The following is a 23,261-nucleotide window of genomic DNA, read 5'->3' on the forward strand; positions in this document are numbered from 1 at the left end:
AAATGTGCAGTAAACAAATATTTATTAAATGTAAAGATGAAAAACTGAAGTGCTGGTGTAGGGAATAGTCAGAATAAGTATCTGACAGTGTGATCTGCTGCCAGATGTTAAAAGCAATTTTAAGAAACTGTACACGGCACAAAATAACCAATTTTCAATAACTTACACATGACTGCTGCTGACTTTGCATGCAACAGAAACTGCAGCTTAATTTTCTGCATGAGCAACGCACAGGAAAATACAGAACATGATGCAATGACTGAAACTGTTAGGTGATCATAGAAATCATATGAAAAACATTATTTCAGCACTAGAGGATATCTGTATATCTATCTAGTATCTATCACAATTTCACACATGCACGCACGCACGCACGCACGCACACACGCACGCACGCACGCACACAGCCACAAACACTTCTTCATCTTCTTCCACAGGATACAATTACCTCATCACCCAGTCTGAGTCCACAGTAATTAGCATCGCGGCGGCTCATTAAATGTCATTATTTAGATATTTAGAATGTCCAATGACCTTCCTCACTACACAATTGGCTACTTTCCCTTGTTTTCTTCTCCCTCTGTATGTGTGTGTGCGTGTGTGTGTGTGTGTGTGTGTGTGTGTGTGTGTTTAGACACAACCCTAATAATGCCCATAGCGGTTTATTGGGATTGTTTATACCTGTAGCTTCTTAAGCACCTACAATACTGTGTGAATGGTAAAGCAAGGCAGGGGCTAACAAGGCAAAATATTTTACCAACTGAGGCAAGCAGAGGAGGATAACAGACATGAAGAATACAAACATACAAAACTGAAGCATTAAAATATTATTATATTCTCTGAAACATAACACTGTTAGTGTCAAGGAGTCACTAAATAGGTAACACAGTTCTCTATTTGTGTCACCTGGCATTGCAGTAATACTTTTTCTTTTTCACCATCTTTAGAGTGAAAACAGACAAATGGCACAAACACAAGGACTGCCAAGGGAAAATGCTAATTAGCCGCTCAGATTGGGTCTATTTACAGTGTTCTTAGCTGTTAATTTGAATCTGTGAAAGGGAATTCTTAACAAGTGTGTTTTTAATTACTGTATGAGCATCAAGAAGTACAAGCAACTTCCTGACTGACCAAAGACTGAAATGTACATTCTTAGACACAAGAAATCAAAGAAGATAGTACAATTTGTATTTTTTGATTGTGCATTGCTTGATTTATATGTTTATAGCTGCTTTACAACGACAGGAGAAACCAACTTTATGAATCTTAGCTGCTCTGGTAGTAGAGCCCTTTCATGTCACTAACAATGCAAAGACAATGCATTTTACAAGGACTACTGGATACTGGTTGTCATGTCAACTTTCCTTATAAATGCTAGAAAAAGAGACACATCCCTCAACAAAATCCCTGTCAGGGTTAAACGCTGTTTGATGTTGCACGTTGTCGCACACATTTTAATAACAGGGATTGTACCTGACTAGATCTATTCATAAACATACTTTAATTCACTGGGATCTGTATGGATGTCTTCTCACAAATTTTCCTTTTTGTAGCCGACTGATTTTCAGTGGTTGTTTCTGTAACATAATAGAGATGGAAGAGGATCAGCCAGCATGTTGTTGCTGTGAGGTTGCATCAGTGTCCCCTTGCTCGACTCAACAGTTTAGACAGAAGAGAAAAAGAGAAAGATTTACAAGGTTGGGTAAAGAAGAGAGGAATTAAAAAGAAGAAGAGATGGATGAAGTCTGAGAATGACAGTCAAGGGGAGGGTGGAGCAGAGAGAGTGAGATGGCTGCTTCCCAGAGGGAGAGAATGAGAAATGTTTTGCATCTTGCAATATTCTCGCAATGTTCTTCCCTGTGACATTAGCTTATCGTCCAATGTGCCTACTGCTGCACTGTCCACAAGGCGTACGATACATTGAGGAAATGGGACATGTTTTACACCAATACATTTCTTCATTCAGCAAACAGAATTATCTGTGAAGCCGTGGTAATCTTGACTATTAAGAATGGCGTATTGGTTTTCAGTTTATTTAAAGGTTACATATACTGTATTACTCTGAACTCATATAAATTTGGATACAGAATTGAGCTATTCCCCTATCCACGCATCTGCAGAGAACTGATCACCTGAAAGATTGATCATATTAGGGTGTACAGTGATGCAGACTTTCTAACATGAACTCTTTTAAAGCATTGTGGGCTGTCCACTAAAATATAGTGCACTGTGTTAAACTCAATCAGGATTAATATAACAGCAGTGATGTTTAAAAGTTATTCATCACAGTCCAAGAGATGCAGTGGAGATGAGGAGTTTACAAGGACTTCTAGTTGTTGCAAGCTGCTTTTGTCTTGCTGAAGTTGTTATTCTCATAATTATCTGAGCTGTGGGACGCTCTGATTTGGTGGAACTATTTGATCTGCAGATGCATCACCAGCTGAGGAAAAGTTACAAAACTGATCAACCCAAACATCTGACAACAGAGACAGATTGTAAGTAAACAAGAGACGAACTAATCATCTGGTTGTCTGTTTTTTTATTCCTGATATCCTAGTTTTTCAGTGACGTAGGTATTTTTCTTGCCAGTTTGGGATGTTTGTCATGGTCTGATTTTACAGGTTTGTGTGTATGTGTGTTTGGGTTTGAGGGCGGTCCTGCAGGCACTGATGTTCTCAGGAAGCACAGCGTGACATGTTGACGAGTGAGAGGAGTCTGCACAAGTCTAGTGTCTCATGGATGGCACAGTGCCCAGGGCACAGCACCACCTCTCCAATTAGGACAGTGGGAAAGCAAGCACCCTGCGATATCCTCTACTATACACACAGCTGTAAGTTCTTGTTCTTCTACAAAATCAGCCCTGAAAGTTTAGAGTTTGAAAACTTTCTATGAGAGGATGTGTATTTTCGCTTGCAAGTGTGAGTAGTGAATCATGAACTTTGCAATGATAGAAGGGTTAACTGACACAAGCATATTTAATCATGACTCTAACTTCCCCTGCAGCCTAGACAATGTATATTTGGCCAATTATCCACTGAAATAAGGAATATAAACCAATTAGAAACAAAGTGTTTTTACCAGTGGTACAGCAAGTAGTTTTAGTGAGGCGATTTTCTTTAGGGCATAGGTATTTATGATGTTGCAGCTCTGTGTGAGAAACCAGACTGTGAGACAGACAGAGTTTTCTCTTAATGAGCGAGCCAGAGGGTTTTTTAAGTTTGACTCTATCACATTCTCTGTGATCGGCTCTGATCAGAGCCCAAAACACTGAGCAACGAATCCGTGAGAGAGTGACGGAGGCCGTGCTCATTTCAGCTCAACTCAGTGAGGGGATAATGAGTTTAAACCGCACTGGGATCCGTGTTTATCATGCCGCCTCCTTGACATTGTGGAGTCAAGGACTAATGTGCATTAACCCTTCAAGGATTGCATGAGTAACTGGACAAATTTGCTTGCCCTTCATGCATCATTGGAGGGATTTAAAGTTATTTCTCTGCAGTTCAGCCTGTCCATAATCAGTAGTTTTTCTGTAACGTACTTAATGTATTTAAGTGCTAGTTATCATTTGTCTTTGCAGTGTGATTCCCTTTGGTTTGAACAGCTGGCCTGACAAAAACTGCAAACCTCTAAAACTAACACATCTTTGTTGCTTTCCTCACTTAAGGCAAGCAGGGGATTATGTGAAGAAGAGACAAAGCTTTTTAGATGTGGTGAGAAATAATTTTCCAAAGATGTGAGAAACATGAGGAGAGGTGGAAATAGAGATAATAAAGAAATAATGGAAATAGATAACTAAAAAGACGAAAGAAGTGAATATGTGTGTGTGTGTGTGTGTGTGTGTGTGTGTGTGTGTGTGTGTGTGTGTGCAGGCTCTTTTCTTTCCCCTGCTGGAGGCTGCCACATGCCACTGCCCTTCATCGACACCACAACACAAATTTAGAGAAAGTACACTTTGGGAATTTATATTTAATGTGGTTCTTGGTGTGTAGCTTTAATAATGGTGGCAGCCAGGCTGCAATACAGCTGGTTAGGGTCTCAGTTTGCTTACACAGTCCTGGCGGAAACAGAGTGGCCCATCAACTGTGAAGGAAAAAATGAGAGAAAAAACCATGTGCAAGAGAACTAAGTAAAGTAATAGTGATTTTATTTTACCCTCCACATGCAAGAAAACTACAGACAAAGCAGGGCAACAATGCTAATGCAATAATACAGAGGTGCTTTGGTTATTTAAAAGTAATATGGCTTAGAGAAAAATGCTGATACTCTCAATACTGAAAAGCTGATTAAATAGATTGTTACTGTATCTGACACACTGACTGTAAACTACCTAATCTCATACAAACCAACAACAGATAAGTTTAATTTATGACTATGACACAGTTAAATGCTATTTTTTTTCATTAACTTAAACTATTACGTTTAAATCAGAAAGAACCCTCTAGTTTCCTCAAGCTTTAGTCATGTTAAGATACTTTAATACAATAACAGTATTACTTAAATATCAATATAGGCAATGTAGGAAAATGTACTGTGATAATATCTTTTGCCATATTGAACAGTCACTCAGAGGGTTTTGACTTCATGTTCAATTAGCAGGCATCTGGACGCCTACTAAAACAGATGCGCAACATGCCCTAAGAATATAGTACACACACATAACAGATGGATACATATACCTTACTGTAACACCCCTGCATACACGCATGCAAGCACACACACGGACATACACACAGGCACACGCACACAACTGTCAGGTTACATGGCAGAAATAGATGGTGATAGATGCTGTCTGTTTGTCAGGTCTTCTCTCTTGTGCTGGTCTAATGAGGTGACACACTGTCCTGACTGACACAACCAGTTCAACAGGGTCAAAGACAAATTCATGAATTACTAACCCACATCCATAAATAACCACAAGGTATCAGGGCAGACCCTCAGAGAGAGGCTGAGAAATTTGCTCAATATTAAATTTTCCATTTGAAAGCCACGACTGAGTTTCCATTCTGTTTAATGTGACCTTTTCTGGACCAGGTAGGTCAATTAAGAACAAATCAGATTCACTTACCATTAAATGCTTGATAAAAATGATTTTCCTTAAATCATGCTCTAAAACTAGTAAATATATCAGGCTCACCAGGAGATCTGGTCTCTTGAGTTAAATTTCACCCTTTTAATTAAATTTAAGGACACCAATGTTTCTCACATTTTTAGCACATTCACTACAAACCACCTACATTTACCTTTACAATCTGTAACATTCTTTTAAGTATACCATTATTTCATATACTGATGAATGATTTCCACCTGCCTACCATACAGCCCTTCAGGTTATTGCAGTACTTTGCAGGGCTCCTTGCACACTCACACAGGTGTTTTCACTCTTTTCAGCTGATTAAACCCCTGATTCAGGTTGATGGGTAGGCTGAGGTAAGTCTGAATATTAAGGTGTTACTAATAACATTAATAAAGGGTCTGTTCTATTCAAGTGTCCCTGTTGTCATGACAGTGTGTAAGTGAGAAAACATGCACAACACCAGGATCCTGAAACTGAAGCAGCTAAATGAAATTCAGCAATCATTCATTTGATTATTTACATTTGTGTTATTGCTATTGTGACTGTGTGTTTCAAAATGCATAATGTATAACACACACACACACACACACACACACACACACACACACATATGCACACTTTGTGTGTAGAATATCAGCTGCACTCCTCACAATTAAATAATTAATTTCAGGACATGAGAATGACAAACAGTCAATGAGAGCTGCATGGTCACCTCAGACATCACACATGAGGGATAGTCCACATTCTTGCGTTAATACCTTCCAACATGCCACCCCTCCGGCTGCAGATGTCTCTTACACTTAAAAGTCACAACAGGCAAAAAATGACTGGGAAAACAACTTCCTCAGTCGAAAAGGTAATTACAAAACTTATCTTTGGTTTAGGAAAATGTTTACACATTGTGACTCCTCTATGAACTTCAGTGAAGATTTACAAGCAAAACAATTATCGGTACAAATACTCCCTCTGAGGCATGTTATTTATTTTCTATTTTTTAAATATTTTGCCCAAGTAATCCAATATGCTCCTCTGCTAATAAACCACCTCTCACCTACCTGACTTCATTTGACTTGCTAATTAAACTTAACTGCTATTAAGGATTTAATTAAACACACTTGATGTTGAAAGTAAGCAGAACACTTTTCTGTGTGGTGCAGGATATGTAAATGTTATTGGCTGGGTTGCACAGTATCTGTCTTTGTGTCTGTGTGTGTGTGTGTGTGTGTCCATGTGTGTGTGTTTGTGTTTGTATTGTTACACCTGATTCACCCAGCTGCAGTGTTGCCTGAGTGTTACAGATAAGGCTGAGTGGCAGAGTCTTCATACTCTGCATTGCACCAGTCAGTGAGTACATCACTGTGACAGTATACCGGGTCAAAGTTAGGAAAAGTGCAACACACATATACAGTATGCAAGTGCTAAAGACTCACTCTCCCTGCCTATGATGTACGACAAAACAGACACACAGAGGGCACAAAATAAGCCGGTTGTTTGTCTTCAAATTCTCTCAAAAGTCACACATAAACCTACAGGGAAATGCAAACACCTTCACCTTCAAAGTGGAACACTGATTCAGGATCACAACTCACTAAATCTGTACTTAGCGCTTTTGTACTTAGAAACAACCTGAGGAATAAGAAGTTAAACCCTAGATGGTCATTACGAGGCCTCTGGGCCACATGCAGCCAGCAGAGCCTCTGTTCTTGTCACACAATGGTTTCAGTTTTACACAAAGGCCTTTGTATGGTCATCAACTTACTGCCACTTGCAGGCAGCATGTTGTTGTTATTATATGCTTTGAATGACAAACAGCCAACCACCACACAAAGGGAACCATGTCAAACGCAGGACGAGGATGGAGAGGACGATGAAGAGGAAGAGAACGGACAGGCAAAAGAGTGCAAGGGAGAACAGGTCAGCAAAAGGAGAAATGTTCGCACCCTAGAAAACAAACACAGAAAGTTTCAGGGGAAATTGACAGATGAGGTTTTCCTTATGGAAAACAACTCAAACCCAATGTGCTTTTTATGCCAGAAGATGTGTTCAGATTTTAAACAGTGCAATTTGGAAAGGCATTTTAAAACTTTGCATGCCAACATCAGTGTCAAATTCCCACCTGATGGCAATTTAAGAGGGAATAAAAAATTGAGAAACTCTCTGCTCTAATTAAATGGCAACAAAAACTTGCTCGCTCGACTGCTGAATAATTTACAGGAGCAGCATACGAAACTGCATGGATTCTAGCAAAGCATAAGAAAGCATTTACAGATGCAGACATTGTAAAGGAGCGTTGTCATCTGCCAAAATTATTTGTCCAACTTTAGTAACAAAGAGGCCATTTTACAATGAATACAGGGGCTGTAGTTGTCAGCTGAGCGTGGACCTGTCAGCTGTTCAATGCTTCACCTTGACTGTGGATGAAAGCGCTGACACTGCTAATGTTGCACAACTATGCATCTGGGTCTGGTTCCCCAAAGACAGCTCTTTTGGTGAAGAGCTTTTGTGCTTGCTGCTAATGCGAGGCCAAACTATAGGCGGGGACATTTTAAATGCACTTGAGAACTTTTTGGATGAGAACAATCTCAACTGATCTCTTGCATCTGTATGAGCCACTAGAGCCTTTAATATGTGCTGGAAAGTGATGGGTGTCATCAGGCTGTTGAGAAGAGGGAAGATATCCCCAATTTTGCCGCGTTCCACCGTATTATTCACCAATAAGCGCTCCTGCCAAACCTAAAAAACATGGATCTTAAGAAATTAATGCAACTGGTTGTACAGATTATCAACCAACTTGATCCTCGCCAGAGCCATGAATTAGCTTCAAATACATGAATTCCTTTCAAGCACAGAGAGAAGAGCCGGACTCTGTGAATCCCTGAGTGGGTGCTTAAGTTGGAGTTCTTGACAGGCGTCACCTGCCACCTGAATTCACTAAATCTCCATCTCCAGGGGAGGGAATAACATCCGAGTATAAGCAGGGGTGAAATGAGGTGAAAAAAGGGTTTCGATCCAAAAAGTCTTTTGCCATTTACTGCTTTGTTATTTATCTATTTATTTTATATTAGAGCCCTAAAATCCCATCATTGCAGTCCAATTACATCCGCAAAACTGAACTTGGAGCAGGTGTACACCACTTTTGCAACGTGATCTCTGACAGTGAGTACCCATCTGTGAAGCACATTTGCAGAAGCTGATGTCCTTTGTTGTAAATAGTTTTGCCTGTGAATCCACAGTTTCCACCATGAACATTAGGAAAAGACACAGGACCAGACTTACCCATGCACACCTGGACTGTCTTACATGGACTGACGTGACCAACTACAAATACAGTAAACAAGTAGAGTCCAGCAGCAGCAGAAATACTTGAGTGTTGTTTAAAATCTTGCGCTCTATTTTAGTTGTAGTTAAGCACAAGCATACACCACACAATACACAACTCTACAATCAACACTGTGAAGAAACAGTGAAAAAATTTGTAATTTTACATATTTATATATATTTTTTCTACACTGAAAGTTCAGAAACATTGAAAAGTAATGTATTTTTATGTTGTTGCTTTATTTGGTAAATGTCTTATTAAAATGTTGCACATGCACGTGATGATTGACAATTTTTCAGTACGATCTGATGTAAAGAAATTGTGTGACCACCAGTGAGTTAGACATTCAAACTTTAAAAGATTTGAGATGACAGTGAAAAGGGTAAAAATTAAACTCTCCATTCCCATCGAGTTATGCTTGAGAAAAATATAGCGCTGATCCCCCAGCAGTAGTTAAGAGTCTATTAATAAATCTGATAAAAATTGATTAATTTAAAACTTAAACTCCAAATCAAATAGCTGGTCGTCAATGAATTTTCAGCTATAAGACAGCCTGAAGAGCCCCGGTTAGGAACCTCTGCTTGGTTCTGAACAGATCTGTGGCTGTAAAGAACAGCTACGGTGTGACTTTATGAGGCGATAAGTTACTGGAGAGTAGCGTATGTGCTCACTTGTTGTTGCCTGCGTAAATAAAAGTAGAGTGAAAGTTCATTTTGCAACATCACAGACAATGAATTAGCCACTGACTGAGCCCACATTCTTTAAATAATTCCTCTCACGCCTCCAATGTCTGCTCTGTCTAACCTCTCCTGAAGAGGTTATCTAGAGCAAATTGAAATTGCTTTCACCACTTGAGTGCCAACGGTTTTAAGGATGACTGCAGGGTCAACACCAGCTATCGAGAGTCCCATCTCTTCCACTGTTTATGGTCTGGTAAGCTCTCGCTGGCTCCCACAAACAGCATGTTAAATAGCAATTGTGGCTCGGTGCCTGGTGACTCACAAAGTGAGATTGTAGACGAGAGCTGAGAATGTTGGATGGTTGAATGTAAATGTAAAGAATATAAAACTGTATGCCCAGGTTACAAATAAAAATACCTTAAGAGCTGAAATTTGTTATAGTAGTTGCTTTACCAAGTCCAACCAGTAGAGGATGATATTGTTCCACTTTTTATTGAATCTAAAATGAACTAGTTGATGAAATCAGGAAAATTTATAAATTATTAATTTTTGAAATTTAAATAATTCACATTAATAGCGTAATAGATGTAAGCAGTTTGCCTTAACTGTGCGTTTCTGCAGCCCCTGAATTTTATATTTCGACTCGTTCAAAGTAACTCTCCGCTTTCATTGCACCAGACCCGACACTGTAGCCTGAGGTCACATTTGCCTTTGAACATATTCTCTCCCCTCAGCCTCCCAATCCCTGTATCGTAAGGCCAGGGCTGTTAATGTGGTACCCTGGGGCAGCCACTGGAAGTCACTGCAAAGTCAAAACCGAGTCAGCTCAGTGTAGAGACTGTCACAAAGACTCTCAAATTTTATTCACCAAACCTTCACTTTAATTTAGTTTAGCACATCCTTTAAAGATCATAGCATATGCTGTACCTTTCAATCAATTCATTTTGAACACATTTTACTAATACATTTAGTTCATCTTAAAAATGTTTTCACAATTGATATATAGATATGTAATGAGTTTTACCTATATCAGTGATTATGTGAAGAATAACATTGTTGTGGGCTCTGTTACAATGCTGAAACAGGCAGATCAACAGCTTCTATTTTTGATCATCTTTCATTCTGTTAAAATACCATCACTGCATTACAGCGGCATAAAGGAAAACTAATGTAGACCATAGCAACACACAATTTGCCAGGTCCATACCTACTCAAACTCATTAATGATGATGAAGGTGACCTGACTTGAAAATTCTATTCCTAATCTAATTATGTTGATTCTCACTCAGCGTCCTCTTGAATGAAAAGGCGGCCCTTGAAAAGATTTTTAAAAATCTGCATTTTCAGTGTGCTCACGTTGGTTCCTTGGAAAAGTCTTGTAGATTTTTCATTGTGGTTAAGATAAGACAAATAAGTTATTCAAATGTTTGCGAAGAAGATGCATTTTTACGATGTATGGTATGTGTATTTAAAGTTACAGTATGTGAGGTGAATATCACACTGACAATTTACTCAAAAATTGTCAATAAATTGATAATATGGTCAGTTTTCCATGTTACCAAGGGAATTTGCAAAATTGAGTGGACAAAGAAACAGTAACTGAGTCCTCCTGAACAATTCTGGTCTTAGCTTGTTTCCAGGCAGACTGTACAGTGTGTGTGTATAGTCAGAACACACTATATACTTGTGACACATGTCCTGATAACATCATTAACTGTGTCATTGCAGCGACTACAGGAAAACAGATATTCAAGCCCAAGATGGTGCAACACAACATTTATTTCCTAAGAAGACTGTGGTGGGCGGGGGCTTAGCTCACACTCCACACTTGCAGTCATGCAACACCACCCCCCACCCCTAGACTTTGCTGAGGGAAGCATCACACAAACTTACCATGGATGGAAACAGCAGCAAACAAGTATGAAAGCAGGCCAGCAGGTTTGGGGAACAATGAAATTCAGTTTGGGACTGACACAAACAAACCCGTTTTGAAAAAGGCCTGATTCAAATTACATCAAAGCATTTAGAATCACTGCAACGATGCATAGCCAGTTGCATTTTGTGGAAAAAGCTGTGTGTGCGAGGTTGGATGCCACATGAATCAAAGCAGCATGCCAGATTTCATCAGAGGCACACTGAATGTCCTTAGGCGATATACAGAACCAAATGCAGCAGACACATTGTATATCAGGGAAATATGGAATAAACAGCAAGAGATGCCTTCACAAGTATGGAAAAAGGAAACAAAATAGGTGGAGGCTGGGGGAAGTCAGTACAATCAGCAACAACAGATTGTAACAGGTAGGAATCATCAGCATAACAGCAGCTGCACTTGTGATTTTCTGTTTCACCTTATCTGTCAGTTTGTGTTTGCATGTGTGTCTTAAGGAAGTGGAAAATGAGGTCAGTAAGTGGGGGACAGATGTTGGTCGGTGAGCAGCGGGATCATAGATGACCCTGCTATAACACACATTGACTTTGACAGTCTCAGATGTCCCTACTGGAAGAAGGGTTTAGGGCAAGGAAGAGGAGGATAAGAGGTGAGAGCAGGTGAAACAACAACAGAAGGACGAGAAGAAGAGAAAAATAAAGAGCAGAGAACGATGCTGAGAAATGACTGATGAGAGGTCTCAGCATGAAAGATCCTCAAAAATAATCACATATTTGGAAGTCATGCCAACATGCAACTTGGGCCGGGGAAGCTACTTTACATAGAGATGACCCTGATTTGCTGGAAAGACTTAGCGATGGAGGGATGGAGGGAGGAGCGGACAGTTGGGACGAAGGGCTGTTGAGCTATTTTTGTCCGGACCCCACCATCCCCCATCGTACCCGCACTCTATGAAACACGATCTGAAACTTGCCCTTCAGAGTGGGGGGGCTTGATGTGAGAGGGTGGTCATGCTGAGTTTTAGTAACCAGGGTTATAACGGCCAAACTTGTTTATGGAGATATGATCCTGGCCTGCATCCCTTTTAATCAATCATCCTCCTTCCCTCTGTATCTAGCTGTCTGGCAGCAAGACCTATTGTCCACTGTGTTTGCAACATGTGCACTAATACTGAGCACAGATAGATATAGAGCCTATGAAAATCATCCACCCTCAGAGGGAACACACAATCCTCCACCAGTCGTCATATAATATTTTATTCACCATGAAAAAGTTGCCTGAAAAAGCGTGGGTGGGCCTTAATGAAAAAAGGGATGACAATGAGTAATACACCAACTCTTTGCAGGGACAAGAGAGGAACAGATGCATAAGATAAAGACCATTACTCTCATGTCTACACACACACACAATCTGTAGTTTCTCAATCTAACCTCACTTAAAAACATTTGCCACCGACAGCAGAACAAATAGACTTACATAATGTTCTTCTTTATAAAGAAATATGTCCATCAATCAGTATAAAATCAAACAGTAATTATAATTTATGTCTTTAATAACAAATTTAGCTCTGCATGATCAAAGTATTACAAGATTCCATCATTCAATTTCATTCCATGGGCTGTTATCTAATAAAAACTGTACTTAGATTGAATTTCCATCAGCACATTTGCAAAAGCAATCAACTCAACCGTCAATTACAAAAAAAAGCCCAATTACCCATAAAAGACAGCACCCTATGAAGAGTGACCCTGAAAATAATCTTGGATCGGCTCCCTCCTTCTGCAAACACACACACACACACACTCACACACAAACACACACACACACAATACACAACACAATCTGATATTGGCCTGCTTAATCTTAGCCCTCTTCATCTCCTCTCATATTCTCCTTACCCGGCACTGATGCATCATCCACTTCGTCCTCTCTCACACACACACACACACACACACACACACACACACACACACACACACACACACACACACACACACTATAACACTCTGAGTCGGGCTCAGAATAGACTAATCTCACATGTGACAGTACACCAACTAATATATTCACAGGACATTTTTGCTTTGCCTTGCACTTTCTTACATATCTTAATATCTATGATACCATTATTTCTCACTGCCCTTTGGGTTTTACTATTACTAGTGTGCATTAGCATGTGTTTTAATGTCTAGACACAAGGAGCCAAAAGCAACCATTCAGTAGAGAATAAGGGAAATGAAAATGAGATAACAGGAAAAAAGTGTCCGTCACAGGTAAAGCATTTTGAAAACAGCAGCCTTGCCATTTAAGCTTTTCCAATGGCCCCCTCTTTTGGCAGGAAGAAGGAGGTGACACACTTGGCATCTAAACTGCTGACACAGAGGAGTGGTTTGCTGGACATGTCATTTGATGCCAGGAAATAATTTTTGTTTACTGTATATACGTGTAAATGATTACGTTGTTGTGTTAGTAATGACTAACTCGTTGGTCTTGGCATAAAGGCAGTTACCTGAAAGTCGGTGCTGTTTGGTGCTCACTCGGTTGGTGTTTTGGACTGTGCAGCAGAGGTGCAGCATGGCAAACATGGTGAGGATCATCACCACACTCTGGAGCAGCAGGGTCAGCTCAAACTGCTTCCCTATCCTAAAAGGACGTGACCAAAACACCATTTTTTATATAGGAGGAGACTTAAATGAATTAAGAAAATACAGTGTAAACACGTTAATATGTTATTTGCAATAAAAGTACAAATAAAAATGATAACAAATAAACAAAGCATGTAAACACCACTGTTAAAACACCAGACTATTCTATTTAATTGTATGGGTTTTATTACAGGACATGTCATAGAGGGTATAAGGAGCACAGCTAGAGATTTTATAATCATAAATGTTTTAAGCAGATTCCATAAAGAATCTATCACATTCCCTCTCCGGTCCCTCGATTCAGAACAATGACTTTTGCTCTCTGATGTGTAAAACTATTACAGAAAAGCTTATCGGTGAGCAGCATATGCTTCTGATTGTCTACTCAATCTCATTTTATTCTGTGATTTTATTCCTACTCCATTAACTTCTGACACCAAGACAGATCTGAGTGACCTCATCAATGGCACGAGTGTCCCAAAAGGCAAAACGGATGAAAGCAAGAAAAAGAAAATCAGAGGGATGGACAGCATGCATTCCCTCTCATTCTCACCAGAAGAATATGCGCAGGATGTTGGCTATGAGCAACACCAGACAGACTCTGGTGGAGAAGCCCTCAGTGTTGCTGCTCCTCTGGATCTCCTGGTACTGTGGCACATAGGGCAAGGCCCCTCCAAACACCATGAGGCAGGACGCCAGCCAAGACAGCAGCGTCCACGAGCCCTCCAGGTCCTCCTCCTGCAGAACCACCTCTTCATCCATCACACTGAGAGAAGCTCAGGGGCGTCCACGCCGCGGGGTGTAGCGGTTGCACCTTGGAAGCAGAAAGTTATTATTATTAAATCATTAAATCATTATTAGGATTTATAATCTGATGTCTTTTCTGAGGCAACCAGAGGTCTGTAAGAAACCAAACAGCAGTAAAATCTATTAAACTGATTAGGTTGAAATGCACGAGTTGTGTATGGCCCAGCTGCCACTCCTCACCTCACAATACCTATATACTTTTAGGGAAAATAAAATTCATATCAAACAATAGACCAGTATGCTTTTTTATTATAAGACATTTTGACATGTCACAGGAGGAGCAGAGGTGTAAATAATAAAATGAGTGCTGACTAAATTCAATTTAGCTGCTGTTGTTTCAGGGTCCTGGTATAGTTCATGCTGGTTCTTGACACTTGAATAGAACAGAGCCTTCTTTCACATTATTAGTAACCCCTGTGCTTTTCCTACTGTGACAAAATAAAATGTCAGTTGTAGATGGCAAAAGTTACATTTGGGTTTAGTTTATATATTCTTATATCTTATATTCTTCATCAGCCTGGATGTACACTACAGCAGCAAGAATTCAGCATAAAGACTTTAGCACTTAATCGTTTGTTACTCTTTCTGCTGTGCATATTTAATACAGTTAAACTATGTGCATGCAGACCTTTCTCTGTAGCTAATGTACATATTTTTCTAGGTCAACATCTGTTGATGTTTTTAGGTTGAGCACAATTATATTTCCCTTTTCCTGCTTTTTGTTAAGGTTACCAGTTGGTCATCTGCAATTCAGTCAGAAAAGAGCATTTCCTTTACTGCCTGATTAGTCTGTCAAAACAGATGCAAGTCATTACATTATTGTTTTATTCATTTAGTAAAACATTAACCAAGTTTTAAAACATCTACAATTTTCATGCTTTGCTTCTTTGCTTTTGAAAAATAATTTATGAAGCAAATTAATAATACTGACAGATTCTTGAAAAAACTGAAAACAATTCCTTGTTGTAGTGCAAAATGCACACACAGGCAGTATCGGTGGTTTAAATAAACATGTAATTTAATTAGTAAGTTATTATGCTGTAGGGATATTTTTTGCCGTGCAGGACACACAAGAGTAACTACTTTTTAATCAAAACTGCTTTTAAGTTCACACATTTGAAGCAAAACCCAGATGTGTGTTTTATGAAAAAGCCATACAGTGGGATGGGGATGGCAGGTTTGGAAGTGAAGCAAAAATGTGAAGTATCCCATAGAGAGAGAGAGAGGAAGTGCAAGGAACGGTTAAATAGCCAATAGCCAGTGAGGGCAGTTATGACAGGCAGGTATTGGGGGCATTGCTGAGGTGACCTGGGTCGGAGATGTCAGCATTAGCTGCCACAGTGTGGCGATAACAAGCCAAAATGCAAGTCTTTGTCTCCTCCTACTAACCGACTTCTATCAGAGTGAAACTACACTCTGAGGAAACACATAGTTAAAGACATGTTAGAACCAAGCTGTTTTGTCTGCATTACTAGTAATTCAGGTAGTTGAGTTCTACAATCCCCAATAGTGTTTTATGCAAGTATTAGCAGGCATTGTTGATGGGATAATTACATAGATTACTAAGGTGATAAGGTTAGTGATTCCCTCCCTGAACATAGCAATCTACAGAACAAAGAGAGTGTTTTTTACAGTTCAATGTGATTTTCTAATACTGATAAACAGCTCCTTGGAAATGGCATGTGAACATATTCATGTAGCAGCCAGTGTGTTGCTATATACACAAAACCATGACCAAGACATTCTGAGCGAACAGTGAGAAGTACAGGAAGTTGGTGGGGCAAGATTCTTAAGTGACTCTTCTTGTGGCTGTGTAATAATCAAGTTAACAGCACTGTTTTCAATGTCCAATCCAAAACAGCGGGACCAGTATAAACATAGACGCCTTTGTTCCGATACATGTTTGGCAGCCAGTCAGTTGACAAGTCACTCAGTTTAGCTTAGCGAACAAGTCAACACTAGGTCAACACACTGAGAAGTACTTTAGGCATGACAAAATAGGAAACCTCACCAGCAGGTTCTCTAATAGTAATTTGTGCCACTCTCTGGGTATGATTGCTGATAATAGGCTATTTCAACAGAGCAGCAGATGGATGTTTACATGGAGGAGTTATCCAGAAGATGAAGAGTATGATTACTCATTAGGCATCTGTTATTTCACATAACTCAGCTTTAAGTAACAACATAAGGAAGTCCTAATTTCTCAAGAACTTCACACCTCAGTGAGATACTAAGTCTGTCTCACATTTATGTATCTTAGAGTCGTTTAAAAAGTTAAGATTTTTAACAATGCAAAGTTCATGCAAACCTGCAGAGCAGCCCTTGATCACATTCCATAAAATATGTTTTTACAGGTTCCCTACAGGTTAAACATTATTCAGGAAATTAACAATACAAGGCGTCTCCAGCTCTTCCCTTCTGCTGGCGGTGTGAGTAAACCATCACTGTATATAGCAGTCCAAACGCGTTGGGCAATCTCCTGTAACATTTGAAGCTGTGTTATGTAAGCAAAGCATAGCTCCATGGGGTTGGGCGAACATGCCTGAACTTTCAGACATCAATTTTGGGCTACTGGATAGGCTACTGCAAGTTCAGTAACAGGACACAGAGAAACAGAAATGAACACTGTTATAAGGGAATATAAGACTGGGTTTGACGTGTGTAATGTCGAATTCTCAACTCTAAGGTAAAGATATCTCTAAAATCATCAGAGAAAAATCTGCGTCTTTTTCTAAAATAGTAGTTTCAGTTTTAAAAAGCACATTCTCTACACGCACAGTTTCCCATCGTTCCCAGTAAGAGTTTAATGCTTGTATAAGTGGCAGAATTTAATATTCGACATTTTATAGGTAAACCGTGGACAACTTCCAGCTTCACTTACCAGTCGCCTTCATTCACTTTCCTCCACCTTATCACAACCACGCACCCGCACACTCACACGAACGTTTCAGCGTCAAAACACACCGGGTTCCCCCTAGCAGCTCCAACTTTCAAATCTCAACACGTTCACACGAGAGGAGGAGAAACGCGCGCGCACATACACACTCACGCGCGCGCACAGACACATACATCGTTGTTTAGTATAATTTGCGGACTAACCAAATTCCAGCAACACACATGCAGGTCGTTAAGGCTGGGGCATTTCATGTGATGTGGTCTACTTACTCTGGCGAATAAATGCTTTGAGTGAATACCGTTTAGGGTGTCCCTGAGGCCATGAGGGGTAAACAAAACTACAAAATACTGTACACGCTCCCCATTCAAAAACTCAATGTTCCACATTTCTTAGCATCCTGACTCGGCTCTCGCGAGAGTCTCTGTGTTGTGGAACAGCTGACTGTGCAGTGGGTGGTGCGACGGACTGCTATCTGTTTCGAACAGTTACGAACCTGATAGCAAAACAATCGGTTGATAGCTCTTTGAATTTTAATACTGTTTAGGCACTGATAATCGTTTACAGCACAACATGGCTGAGACGGATCCCAAGTCGGTTCAGGACCTTACCAATGTGGTGAGTCGTAATCGTGTTGGCAAGCCTGCATTAGCTACAGTAGCTTAGCCAGCAGTGGCAATAAGGATGCTAATGATGGCAAGCTATCGTTAGCTACTAAGCAAGCAAAGGTTAGCCAGAGTATAGAGAATATATAACACTGTGTGCTAGTTATTTGACTGTATAATGAAATAGGTTCATGGGCTCAGTGTATTCAACGTGTCTAATGTCGCTAGAACGCCCTGGCTTTTCTTTTAGCTTGACCGTGTTATGTAAGTAATGGTCAGTTGGTCTTTCAAATGACATCACTAAATCACAACCGAGTGAAACGCATTGTATTACATTACCAGAAGTCATGCTGCAGCGTCTCTAGAGAGACACTTTTAATAATAGTAATTTTTACATTGTCGGTTACCATTATATTGAATATTTTGAAGGTTCACACAGAGAACTTACACAATTCATTGTGCAAATGAAATCCTACTTATGTTTTACGACACAGATAGCTGAGGTAATGTTTCTGGATGTTGTCATGGTGATAAGCTTTACTAAGAGGTGTTAAGTTTCAGACATAACAATCCTCTCGTTTGCTTTGTTTCTTTTTCATATAGTGGGGTCCAAAAGGTCTGTGTGTGTGTGTGTGTCTATGGAATACATTTGGTGTATTTAAGAATGTTGCTCAGAAAAGCTTCTTTTCACAAGTTTTTAGCATTTAAAGCATAAATTCGGTTAAATTAAGCTGTGATAGAGCCACATTACGTAACGGGCAGACAGGTAATGCAGAAATACAGAAAATTGTATAGACACCTTTTTTCACAGTCAACTGAGGAATCATCTCCCATGGTTACTAGGCTTTTGCATTGTTGTCAAGGTAACAAGTTACATATGTTATCATTTTACTGCTGCTTTTTTAGAATCATTTATAGAGCACAGGCTTAGTGCATTTGAGCTTCAGTGCAGGTGCCACGGTATTATTAATACTGTATGGTCCACTGGCTGTGTTTCAATTTAAATTCATTGTGGTGTCACATTCAACCACAAATTAATCTGGTAGATTTGATGAATGGCTTCCATCACCAGTGAACCAACTTATAAATTCTTATTTTGTCACTAACAGTATTTGTGTGGTTTGTTTCACAGGTGCAGACACTGCTGCAACAGATGCAGGACAAGTTTCAGACCATGTCAGACCAGATTATAGGAAGGAATATCCTATCATATGAAATGCACTCACTTGTTCATTGAGTAAATGCTTAATGTTAATAGTTTTGATTTAGTTTAATTTTATCCAGTAATAAACTGATGTTTCATTGTTGATTTTTTTTTTTCTCTTTTTCACTGCATTTTCCTTTCCACAATCAAAAGTACTGACTTACAGGCTGACACAGATATAATTTTGGTCATTTAAGATTAACCTTGTGAGTCATTTCATTTTAATTATGTGCCTTAACCACCTCTCCACTTGATGAGATGAGCACACGTATTGATGACTTGGAGAAGAACATTGCTGACCTGATGACCCAGGCTGGTGTTGAAGAGATTGAGGCAACACCAGAAAAGGCTAAAGAGGGTCAAGGCTCATAATGAAGGTATGAAAAAAGTCCATCTACCTCTCCACCTATGATTTCATGTGAATTTAGCTTTGTCTGGTTTCCTATTAATGTGGAAAAATGCATGTTTAATGTTGATGAATTCACCTTCAGTCTCAGCTTATAACAACATGGATCATTTGTTTTCTTTGCCCTACAGGTTCCTAAGTAACAAGGTGTGAAGTTGGTCCTAAATTCAGGAGCAGCAGACTTTTCCATTCTGAAATGATTTGTATTGATTTGGTGTGTCATTGTGTGAAATGCTTTTTTATATATTGAATATTGTGATTAACGGTTACAGTTATGTAATGACTTGAAAAGCTGAACGTTATTTGTAAGCTAGAATAGTGTGATATGCCCTCCAGAACTTAAAAATGCTCATGCAGGAATGCAATTTATGGATTTAGTGTGCTGACCTGGAGGTTATTTCGCTGCCATTATATATCATAGCTAATTCAGTCCCATAAGGTGATGCTTGGTGGGGACAGCCTTGCCCAAGCTTGTGCTGCGAAGCACACCCCCCAGCAGGCTAGCAGGCCAGTAGAAACCTCCATCTCTACCCACATGGGAAATGGGCACTGTGATCATCTGAAGCCTGCAGTGTTTTACAAACAGCACTGTTACTACCAAGGATGCATTCCAATTCTAACTGATTTTCTTCTATTAAAGCTATTTAATACAATGCTGTTTGTCATGTATTACATAATAAATATTTGGCCAGGTGCTAAGTCAGTATTTAAAATATAATTAACTCTTAGGTGCTCACAGTGTTTGTTTATTTTATTTTTAATCTATCTATAGGTGTATTTTATTATGCAAATTATCTGGAATGTCTGTGTTGCATGTTTTTTTTTGTTTACATTGTTTATAATGTATTGAAATCATATTTTAGTATTACACTATACAATCAACAAATGAAGAATTGGAACTTATGTTATATATTGGTGAAAATGTTTGTAGCTCAAATTTAATGTATATAGAATTAGAGGTATTTGCAATAATGTCCACTCAAACGTGGCATTTAGACGAAAAATAACCATACTTTTACTGCATAATAGGAACCCTTTATTCAAATTAATACAAATACAAAATACACAAACAAAAGTGCCAAAAACATCAAATAGAAATGAACAGCAGTAAACAAAATGTGTCACAAGGATGGAGCTTGATTACATCACACAATCTCAAAGTACAACATCAGCAGTCAAACATATTATAATGCAACATTAAAGTACTGTATGTTATGTAAAGTGAATGGTTCCTTCATTGCATCATAATGTCAGTTTATGAGACTGGAGTTTTAGGAGATTAAAGTTAGAACTCAAAGTCAGCTTCTGTCATGTCAATGGCCCAGGCAAACTTGTCTCTTTGGCTCTTATTGTAGATTTTTTCTACAGGTACCTCTGTGTTTTTACACCTACAACAAATGGAAAAAATATTGTAAAATAAACATCAAACAACACAACAAACAGTTAAGGGTCTAATAAGTCGTGAAATCTTTTGTCTTACAAACAACCTACTGCTAGAATACAGGTAATAGAAGTGGTAGAAATACCAGAGAGGCCAAGTGCTTGCACTACAAAAAATTTTTTAACTCTTGAATGTCACAGACAGAAAAGTGGGTCTAATGACCTGGAAATACATGAATTTGTCTCAGTTATTACTATCTTGTGAATGCAGTGGTTTTGTCCATTTTGGGTCTTTGTAGAACGGTGACTCAGTTTTTCCAGAGAGACAGATTCATCAGGAAGTGGGCTTATACTTTTTGATCCAATCCACTGAGCTGACACTGCCTGAACAGGTTAGTCATACAATGCAGGTTGCCATGGTGATCTACCCTGATTAAAAGTGGACCGCCTTCATGATACTGTAAAGCCCAAATAAAGCCCCAAATTAGCTGCCTGATTTGGTAATCTTGCTTTGTGATACAGGCCCCTGGTGGAGGTGGTGCAGTTAGTTCAATTTGAAAACCAAAATTTGTCTGGTTATTTTTATGTAGGTTTGCACATGCAAAAATTTAGTACGAATTAAGTACAAGTGTTTTCACCAACCTAAGTGTCAACGTTTGTATTTACTCACCAAGCCACGCTTATGCGTGGGTCCAGATAGTTGAGTTTTGAGGTACCGAGCGCAATTTGTTTGTTCTCTTCTCTGTCAGTCGCCTGGACCTCCATCTTCAGCAGCTGCTCCTCACAGCGCTTCACTGCTGCCTTCTTCCGCTCCACCAGCCTGGCAGCAAATATTCACAAAAGGCAAGTACAATAGAGTCACGCGGTTAACTCTAGCAGAAACAAGACTCCTGATTTGGAAGAGTGTCAATATGGATCCTTTCCACATTCTGAGCAAGCAAAACAGAGTTTGTTTTCATCAGTATGTAGCCTCATTGAGAGGAAGATGTTTATGTAAATAACACAGTGCATCCACAAAAAATAAAACATTCAATGTTGTTAAACAGTCTAGGGATGACAAGCGAGTAAAATAGCAACATCCAACACCAGGTAGTTTTGTACTGAGTACTGGTTTAAATGCAGACTCTATAGGTATCCGTCACAGATGGCTTACATTTTTCATTTAAAACTTTCATCTGACATCAAGTGGAACAGAGTGTTCATTTTCTATGCTTTGCTCAACACAATGTAATGTCTGAAGTCTTAATATCGTGAATAAACTTATTAATCATGAATGCAATACCCACAGAGAAGCAGAGGTCCATATGTGGATGCCTTACTGCACTGCAATGTACAACTATAACCTTGCTTGTAATTGCCTCTTTTGACTCTATAAACAAAGACAAAAAAATTAACAGCAAGGAAGCTCATCACCATGACTTAACAGCAGGGCTACCAAAACAACAAACATCTGTATGATTGCAAATTCAAGATCTTACATTTCCCATGGCTTACAGCTCATTATTCATACTGAAGCAGTTTGTGTTGTGTGTGTTGCTAGGTGGTGCTTAGCCGTACAGGGTACCTGTCTATTGAGTGTGTAAGCATGTGTAGCTTGCTATTTAGTCTACAAAGAGGTGCTTCTATTTTAAGATTGTTGACAATCATTTGTAATTGTAACAATTGTATTTATTTATTTTTTTTCCTGACTACTGCATCACTTACGTCTGCAGCTTGGGTTCTGAGCTGCCTTTGGCCTTGGCCTCCTTCTTGGCCTGTTTCAGCTCCGTCTTAGCTAGGGCAAGCTGTTCCTTTCTACCATCAATCTGGGTGGAGCACATTAGGACATAGGTATGATTTTATACATGCATTACCATCAGCTTCAAGCTATCCTTGACTGGGCTATTATGTTCTCAAAAATATATGGTCTCTAGAATTCTGCACAGGGCTTCTTTCAATAAAATGTTAGTGACACAAGGACATGAAAAAATATCATTGTCCCTGCCTATGCACCGTGTTAACGTGATGAATGACTGACCAATAAACCAAGTCAAGCCATTCTTACCTTGGCCTGTAGATTAGCCATAGACTGATCAAATGTCTTTGGCGGCGCCCGCTGGTGGTTGCAGAGAATAGCAACTGCTCTGTTAGCCCTGTTGTAGGACAGCAATTTCTCTGCCACATTGTCAGACTCTTGGAGGGTGAGAGAATAGTCATTTGTATTTAAACAGAAACAACCCACTGAGAACACATATCTGACCAGAATTATGCACAGAGAATTTAAAAAGATAAAATCATGCTGGCATCCCTCATATTATTACTGCCCACCCACCATCTGCACCACAAATCTCTCAACACACACATGCACACACACACACTTT

General features: G+C 39.4%; 3 protein-coding genes across 5 annotated transcripts in view; 1 reads left to right on the top strand and 2 right to left on the bottom strand.

Annotated features, from left to right (window-relative positions):
- Positions 1 to 17,602, bottom strand: part of LOC111666064 (solute carrier family 66 member 2) — a 44,986-nt gene extending 27,384 nt beyond the window's left edge. The window contains exons 1-3 of one of the 3 annotated variants that reach the window (XM_087177963.1): positions 17,579 to 17,602; positions 14,160 to 14,420; positions 13,471 to 13,604 (exon numbers count right to left, since the gene is read on the bottom strand). In XM_087177963.1, the coding sequence (XP_087034089.1) occupies positions 13,471 to 13,604; positions 14,160 to 14,368 (343 nt within the window). In that variant the 5' untranslated portion in view covers positions 14,369 to 14,420; positions 17,579 to 17,602. Of the gene's footprint in view, positions 1 to 13,470; positions 13,605 to 14,159; positions 14,421 to 16,721; positions 16,848 to 17,294; positions 17,421 to 17,578 lie in introns of those variants that run through there. The other 2 variants (XM_023421266.2, XM_023421267.2) reach the window with 2 other exon arrangements.
- A 134-nt stretch (positions 17,603 to 17,736) lies between these two features.
- Positions 17,737 to 20,174, top strand: hsbp1b (heat shock factor binding protein 1b). The gene is made up of 4 exons (XM_023421268.2): positions 17,737 to 17,924; positions 19,044 to 19,110; positions 19,366 to 19,492; positions 19,653 to 20,174. The coding sequence occupies exons 1-3, from the start codon at positions 17,880 to 17,882 to the stop codon at positions 19,485 to 19,487; spliced, it is 234 nt and encodes a 77-aa protein (XP_023277036.1). The 5' UTR covers positions 17,737 to 17,879; the 3' UTR covers positions 19,488 to 19,492; positions 19,653 to 20,174.
- A 360-nt stretch (positions 20,175 to 20,534) lies between these two features.
- Positions 20,535 to 23,261, bottom strand: part of LOC111666062 (DNA topoisomerase I, mitochondrial) — a 35,007-nt gene continuing 32,280 nt past the window's right edge. The window contains exons 17-20 of the mRNA XM_087177962.1: positions 22,946 to 23,073; positions 22,606 to 22,706; positions 21,572 to 21,721; positions 20,535 to 20,909 (exon numbers count right to left, since the gene is read on the bottom strand). Of these exons, the coding sequence (XP_087034088.1) occupies positions 20,807 to 20,909; positions 21,572 to 21,721; positions 22,606 to 22,706; positions 22,946 to 23,073 (482 nt within the window). The 3' untranslated portion in view covers positions 20,535 to 20,806. The remainder of the gene's footprint in view (positions 20,910 to 21,571; positions 21,722 to 22,605; positions 22,707 to 22,945; positions 23,074 to 23,261) is intronic.

The sequence above is a fragment of the Seriola lalandi genome, unplaced genomic scaffold (assembly GCF_002814215.2).
Source record: "Seriola lalandi dorsalis isolate HSWRI2012SDOR001 ecotype SW California unplaced genomic scaffold, Sedor1 jcf7180002054671, whole genome shotgun sequence".
NCBI classification, from domain to species: Eukaryota; Metazoa; Chordata; class Actinopteri; order Carangiformes; family Carangidae; genus Seriola; species Seriola lalandi.

Coding starts and splice junctions, on each gene's coding strand:
- hsbp1b (XM_023421268.2), top strand. CDS start 17,880: ATGGCTGAGACGGATCCCAAGTCGGTTCAGGACCTTACCAATGTG. Junction 17,925..19,043: donor TTCAGGACCTTACCAATGTG/GTGAGTCGTAAT, acceptor TTTGTTTCACAG/GTGCAGACACTGCTGCAACA. Junction 19,111..19,365: donor AGACCAGATTATAGGAAGGA/ATATCCTATCAT, acceptor CCACCTCTCCAC/TTGATGAGATGAGCACACGT.